This window comes from Mandrillus leucophaeus, unplaced genomic scaffold, assembly GCF_000951045.1.
Source record: "Mandrillus leucophaeus isolate KB7577 unplaced genomic scaffold, Mleu.le_1.0 Scaffold286, whole genome shotgun sequence".
NCBI classification, from domain to species: Eukaryota; Metazoa; Chordata; class Mammalia; order Primates; family Cercopithecidae; genus Mandrillus; species Mandrillus leucophaeus.
The window spans coordinates 873894-881331 of NW_012102987.1; the positions used below are offsets into that span (position 1 = coordinate 873894).

Genomic DNA, 7438 nt, shown 5'->3' on the forward strand with positions numbered 1-7438 from the left:
CCCCCCCACACAGTGTTGCTTTGTTGCCCAGGCTGGAGTAAGGTGGTGGGATCCCGGCTCACTGCATTCTCCGCCTCTGGGGTTCAAGCGATTCTCCTACCTCAGTCTCCTGAGTAGCTGGGACTACAGGCATGTGCCACCATGCCCAGCTAATTTTTTTTTTTGTTTTTAGGAGAGACAGGGTTTCACCATGTTGGTCAGGCTGGTCACGAACTCCTGACCTCAAATGATCCGCCCGCCTTGGCCTCCCGAAGTGCTGGGATTACAGGCGTGAGCCATGGTGCCCGGTCCATTTTAACTATTTGTAACTATTATAATTCAGTAGAATTAATTACGTTCACAGTGCTGTGTACCCATCACTGTTATCTATACCCAAAACTGTTCATCATTGCCAACGTAAACTCCGTATTGTTAAAGAATGCCTCCCCCTTCCTCCTCCCTCTACCCCCATTCAACTGTCTATCAATTTGACTAGGTACTGCGTATAAGTGGAATCACAGTATTTGTCGATTTGTGACTGGCTTGTTTCACTAAGTAAAATGTTTTCAAGGTCTGTCCATATTGTAGCATATATTAACTTTATTCCTTTCTATGGGTGGGTAATATTCCATTGTGTGTGTATACCACATTTTGTTTATCCGTTCATTTGTAGACGGACCCTTGGGTTATTTCCGCTTCATGGCTGTCGTGAATACTGTGAGCATTGTTGTACAGATAAACGTTGGAGACCGTGCTTTCCATTATTCTGGATGTATACCTAGGAGTACAATTGCTGGCTCATATGGTAGTTCTGTTTCACGTTTTTAGGAACTGTCCGACTTTTCCATAGCAGCTACACCATTTTACATTCCTACCAGCAATGCTCAACGGTTCCAGTTTTTCCAGATCTTCATTAGCACTTGTTATTGTGCTTTTTATTGTAGCCATCCTAGTGACTGTGTTGTGACGTGATATCTCCATTGTGGTTCTGATTTGCATTTCTCTAGGAATTACTGATGTTGACCATATTTTCATGTGCTCATTGACCAATTGTATGTCTTCCTTGGGAAAATACTATCCATATCCTTTGCCCATTTTTTAAAATGGGTTTTTTGTTGTTGTAGGAGTTCTTTATATGTTCTAGATATTAATCCCTTATCTGGTATAGGTTGAGTATTCCTTATCCATAATGCTAGGATTCAGAAATGTTTTCGATTTCGGATTTTGGAATATTTGCATTTATACTTACCAGTTAAGCATTTGCCTACTTATTTATTCACTTAATAGAGTTGCCCAGGCTGGTCTTGAACTCCTGGGTTCAAGCGATCCTCCACCTTGGGCTCCCCCAGAGTGCTGGGATTACAGGTGTGAGCCACCATGCCCGACTCCAATTAAGCATTCTAAATCCAAAACTTTGAGATTCAGAATGCTTCAGTGAGCATTTTTTTTGAGCATCATGCCAGTGCTCAAAAAGTTTTGGGTTTTGGAGCATTTCAGATTTCAGATTTTTGGATTTCATATGCACAATCTGTAAATGATTTACAAATACTTTCTCCCATTCTGTGGGTTGCCTTTTTCACTCTTGATGATTTTCTTTGATGTACAAAATTTAAAAATTTTGAAGTCTAGTTTATCTATTTTTTTTTGTTTCCCCTCCTTTTGGTGTTATATCCAGGAAGGCATTGCCAAATCCAGTGTCAGGAAGACTTTCCCCAGCGTTTTCTTCTAAGATTGTTATAGAATCCTCAATTCAGGCTTGTATCCCCAGTGTGGAGCTGAGATCAAATACTGAGTCATCGGTACTTGGAGATAGAGAAAGGTTTATTTGATTTGGCTAAAGCAAGAAGGTGGGAGGAAAAGATCTCTTAAATCCATCTAAACAAAAGGAAGCAGTGGGTAGTTTTTAATGTGACTAGAGAGTAAGGGATGGGGAGTTTCACAGAATCTAGTGGAAAAGTCTGTGTTTTTTTAGTCTCAGATAATGCCTTCAGCAACCAGACATCTGGTTGTTAGCAGCTGGTAACAGTGTCCCTAAAGCCATTCATTTCTTCTGGCAACATTTTTCTTTACGTGACCCTGAAGTTACCTCTTTCTGCTTGACAAAGAAAAGCAGTACATCAACAGTTTATCTTTATATTGTTTGCAACAAGGAATATTTAGCAAAAAGTGAGTGATTAACATGTGCAAGCAAGCAAGGGCCTGATAAAAATTATTTATTTCAGTCATTAAAAAATGCTAGGGTGCTGAAATCTAGTTATCCCAGCACCATTTATTGAAAAGACCGTTCTTTCCCCTGTTGAATGGTCTTGACACCTTTGTTGAAAATTAATTGGCTATATATATGGAGGATTGCTTTCTGGGCTCTCTTGTAGACCACTGGTCTGTATGTCTCCTTGTCCTAATAGCGCACTGTTTTAATTCCGGTAACTTTGTAGCTTGAGTGGCTATTCAGACTGTTTTACAGCTCTTCTAGGGGGAGGAGTATGTCTGATTGCCTTTGCACTAGGGATTCCCTAAGCCAAACAGCTGCTTATGGGGAGGAGGGAATAGAAATTTATAGACTTATAAAGGATTTTTTGGCATTAAATCGGAGGTGTGTCAGTTCAGTATACTATAGGTTGGATTTGGGAGTGGTGGCATAAGAAGGACTTTTCTTCAAACTTCAAGATACTTATTTGTATTTAGTTTAGTCACCTTTCATTAATATATTAGCAGTGGCAAATCGATTTGTGTGTGCAGCAACCTTATTTCTTGCTTCCTCAGAAGAAAGAATTCCACCTAGGGGGGCATAAGGCAGAGTAAGAGACTAAGGTAAGCTTTAGAGCCAGAGTGGAAGTTTGTTAAAAAATTTTACAGCAGAAATGAAAGGAAGTAAAATACACTTGGAAGAGGACCAAGTGGGTGACTTGAGAGAGTCAAATGCATGGTTTGACCTGTTGTAACTGAGCGAGTTGTGGACAAACGCCACACTGTGAGACTAATTCAGGAGTCCTTTTATTGCCGGCCACCGAGAGACGGCTAGCGCTCAAAATTCTCTAGCCCCGAAGAAGGGGCTAGATTTCTGTTTATACCATGGGGGAGTTTAGCTGAAGCATTTTTTACAGAAGCAGAACAGGCAAAAAGTTAAAAAATTAATTGGTTACAGAAGCAGTTACAGAAAAATAAACAGTTCCAGGCGCAGGGACTCAGACTATCACAGAGAGATAAATGCAGGGGCTTCAGGTACCATCCAGCGAGCGCGTCCCCGGGAGCTGCTGATTGAACCTCAGTATCTTACCAGCAGGTGCGTTCCTGCAGTCAGCTTGCCCTCGCTGCGCCTTTCACGCGGGGAGGTAAGGTGGGCTGCAAGTGAAGGCACTGAAATGGAGTCTGTCGGGCTCTCTCAGCTGAGAGAGGCAATCCGGTTAAAGCAGACCTTTGACTTGGGTGGTCAGACGTTGGCGTGCTTCCCGGGGTTGCGTCTCTTCTCCTCTGATTCCCCCCTGGGGTGGGCAGTCCGCGTGTGCAGTGGCCCGCTCGTGCTTGGGAGGGCTGCGTGTGCGGTGTGTCTACTGGAGTTGTGCATATGCTCGCTTGAGGCCGCCTTCCCTTACCAGAATGTTCCTAGAAGGTCGTACATCGGCTGGGTGCCGCCATTTTGCCTCTTAGTGCGCATGCGTGAGCCGCTCGTCCGCTCGTCCGCCTCCTGCGGTCTCCCCAGGCGCTGCCGGTCGCCGGTGTCCGGGGTTTGTGTCTGTTCGGAGACTGCGTTCGCGGGCGTGGCTGCAGCCAGTGGTTAGTTCAGAGGAGAGTTTAACCACGGCCTGCCCGTCACCGCATGTTTGCTTGGTGTTCCTGGTGGGGTGGGGTCCTCTGCTGCCCTGCTGCTGTCTGACGACCCACTGTAACACATGCGTTGATTTTCTCAGCATCTGTGTTTGTGTTATTCAGTGGGGTCTGTAGACAAATGTTTGCTAAGGTGTTATCTTTGAAGTGTATGTAATATCATCCTTTTAATATTGAGACTCTTGTTTTTTGAGACGGAGTCTTGCTCTGTCGCCCCGGCTGGAGTGAGTGGCGCGATCTCAGCTCACTGCAAGCTCCACCCTCTGGGTTCCCGCCATTCTCCTGCCTCAGCCTCCCGAGGAGCTGGGACCACTGGAGCTCACCACCTCGCCTGGCTGATTTTTTTGTATTTTTTAGTAGAGACGGGGTTTCACAGTGTTGGCCAGGATGGTCTCGATCTTCTCACCTCGTGATCAGCCCGCCTCAGCCTCCCAAAGTGCTGGGATTACAGGCGTGAGCCCCCGCGCCTGGCCAATATTGAGACTCTTTAAGAGGCATTTTGGTAACCATAGACAGTAATCTGTTGATTTCTAAACTTTATTGACTTTTTTTTTTGAGACAGAGTCTCGCTCTGTCACCCAGGCTGGTGAGTGACGTGATCTCGGCTCACTGCAGCCTCCGCCTACCACATTCAAGCTATTCTACTGCCTTAGCCTCCCTAGTAGCTGGGATTGCAGGCTCCTGCCATCACGTCTGGCTAATTTGTATATTTTTAGTAGAGATGGGGTTTCACCATGTTGGCCAGGCAGGTCTTGAGCTCCTGACCTCAAGTGATCACCCACCGTAGCCTCCCAAAGTGCTGGGATTATAGGCGTGAACCACCGCACCTGGGCTTATTGATGTTTTTAGTAAGGTTTTATCTTATCTGTGTGCCTGAAGGTAACTTTTAAATGTGATGTTGGAATTTTACAGTGATCACAGAGCTTGCTTTCTACCGTTCTTTTGGTCTCTGTTAAATGCCTTCACTTAAAAGTGCGTGGTAGCTGCGTGCAGTGGCTCACACCTGTAATCCTAGCAACTCGGGAGGCTGAGGTGGGAGGATCGCTTGAGGCCAGAAGTTGGAGACCCATCTGTGCAACATAGTGAGACCCCCATCTCTTAAAAAAAAAAAAAGAAAAACTAGCTGGGCATGGGGGCAGGTGCCTGTCATCCCAGCTACTGGGAAAGCTGAGGCAAAAGGATCACTTGAGCCATGATCATGATACTGTATTCCAGCCTGGGTGACAGAGCAAGACCCCGTCCCTAAGAAAAAAAAAAGGAGAATAATAGTGGTCCAAATGGGATTAACAGAAAATTACTCTTGAGAGGAGAAATTGCATGCCTTCCTTAGTGTTTTTTTTGTCTCTCTTACTCTGATTCCTCCCTTGGGGTGGGCAGTCCGCGTGTGCAGTGGCCCACTCGTTGTTGTTGTTTTGTTGGTTTGTTTGTTTTTTTGGGACAGGGTCTTGCCCTGTCACCCAGTCTGGAGTACAGTGGTGCGATCTTGGCTCATTGCACCTTCTGCCACACTGGCTCAAGCAGTCCACCCACCTCAGCCTCCCGAATAGTTGGGGCCACAGGTGTGCACCACCACACCTGGCTATTTTTTTTTTTTTTTTTTAATTTTTAGTAGAGATGGTGTCTTGCCATGTTGCCCAGGCTGGTCTTGAACTCCGGAGCTCAAGCAATCTGCCTGCCTCGGTTTCCCAAAGTTTTGGGATTACAGGTGTGAGCCATCATGCTCAACTCATTTACTGTTAAAGGATCTAATGCCTGCAGCATGCTTTGTATGTCAAAACTACTTGTCTGAAAATTCTAACATTTTCTGTTTCTTGTGACCAGTCTGCTTAAGAGAGATTACTTATATATAAAGGGAGGCTTTTGGAGGTAGACTTTTTTTTTCATTAAAGGGAGTAATTAATTATAGCTAGCTAATTCGTTAGTGATTCCCAGCTATATATGTGGTATTTTGCCATGTACTTGTAGGAAATTGTGGCCCAGACACATATCCAAGCTCGTATACCTAGTGAATAACAGAGGAGTTTCTGTGTGATTCCACAGTCTGTGTGTCTTTCCCACTCTACCATGCTTTCTTTTTCTATGGAATTTAAATTGTTAATTTTTTTTTTTTTAGGTTAAAAGGACAACTCTGGTGGATAGCAGAACATCTGTTACTGATGTGAAGTTTGCTCCCAAGCACATGGGTCTTATGTTAGCAACCTGTTCGGCAGATGGTATAGTAAGAATATATGAGGCACCAGATGTTATGAATCTCAGCCAGTGGTCTTTGCAGCATGAGATCTCATGTAAGCTAAGCTGTAGTTGTATTTCTTGGAACCCTTCAAGGTAAGTTTACATGTTAAACCTCTGATAACATCCTAGTAAAATAAACTAGTAATTTTTTTTTTTTTTTTTTGTGAGACAGCTTCTCCCTCTGTCCCCCAGGCTGGAATGCAGTGGCGCAGTCTCGGCTCACTGCAAGCTCCGCCTCCCGAGTTGTTGTCATTCTCCTACCTCAGCCTCCCGAGCAGCTGGGACTACAGGTGCTCGCCACCACACCCGGTTAATTTTTTGTATTTTTAGTAGAGAAGGGGTTTCACCCTGTTAGCCAGGATGGTCTCTATCTCCTGACCTTGTGATCTGCCCGCCTCAGCCTCCCAAAGTGCTGTGATTACAGGTGTGAGCCACTGTGCCTGGCCCATAAACTAGTAATTTTTAAGGTAATAATTTGATAATTTATTCTCTCAAAAGTGCTTTTTCTCAAGATATATAGATTATATGTTCTCCGTTTTTCACCCAGCATGTCACTTGTCCCCGTTTCCACTCAGCAGAGGGAACCAGCATTGTAAATATGTTCATGTGAACCTTTTGGATGTTTTCTATGCATGTACAAATAACTAATGAAGTCATAAACAGACATATGCACACACGCCGAAATATTTACTAGCACAGGTAGACACAAAGCACACAGATGTTGAAACCCATACATTTGATTGATTGATTGATTGGTTGATTGAGACAGTGTTGCTCAGTTGCCCAGGCTGGAGTGCAGTGGCGCTGTCTTGGCTCACTGCAGCCTCCACCTCCTGAGTTCAAGCAATTCTCCTGCCTTAGCCTCCCAAGTAGCTAGAATTACAGGCATGCGCCACCACATCCGCCTAATTTTGCATTTTTAGTGGAGACCATGTTTCACCATGTTGGCCAGACTGATCACCTCAGGTGATCTGCCTACCTCAGCCTCCAAGAGTACTGGGATTACAGGCGTGAGCCACTGCACCCAGCCAGAAACCCTTACATTTTCCTTCCTTGCAATTAGCTTTTTTCACTTAAAGATACATTGTGGGCATTTTTCCATATATTAATATATCTAGTTCTACCTCATTTCTTTTTAACTGCCATATAGAGCATGATTGCATGTATATTATCATAGTTGCTTTTTATTAACCTATTTTTAAACAATTACAAGAATCACTTGGTAAAGAAAAGAATTGAAATAATCTGTAAGAATACAGAAAGAAAGGTAAAGTTCTTTTACCCCCTAAAAACAAATGCTGTTATTAGTTCTGTTTTCAGACTTTAATTCTGGTAGTCACTAGTATATTTTTAAAGGATTTACTTATACCTCTGGTTCTTGCTATGTTATCTTTTTTTTTTT

At 43.9% G+C, this 7438-nt stretch overlaps 1 protein-coding gene across 1 annotated transcript in view; it reads left to right on the top strand.

Moving 5' to 3' along the window:
* SEH1L (SEH1-like (S. cerevisiae)) overlaps window positions 1-7438 on the top strand; it is a 55664-nt gene that overhangs the window by 19439 nt on the left and 28787 nt on the right. The window contains exon 4 of the mRNA XM_011985551.1: window positions 5918-6129. Coding sequence (XP_011840941.1) covers window positions 5918-6129 — 212 coding nt within the window. The remainder of the gene's footprint in view (window positions 1-5917; window positions 6130-7438) is intronic.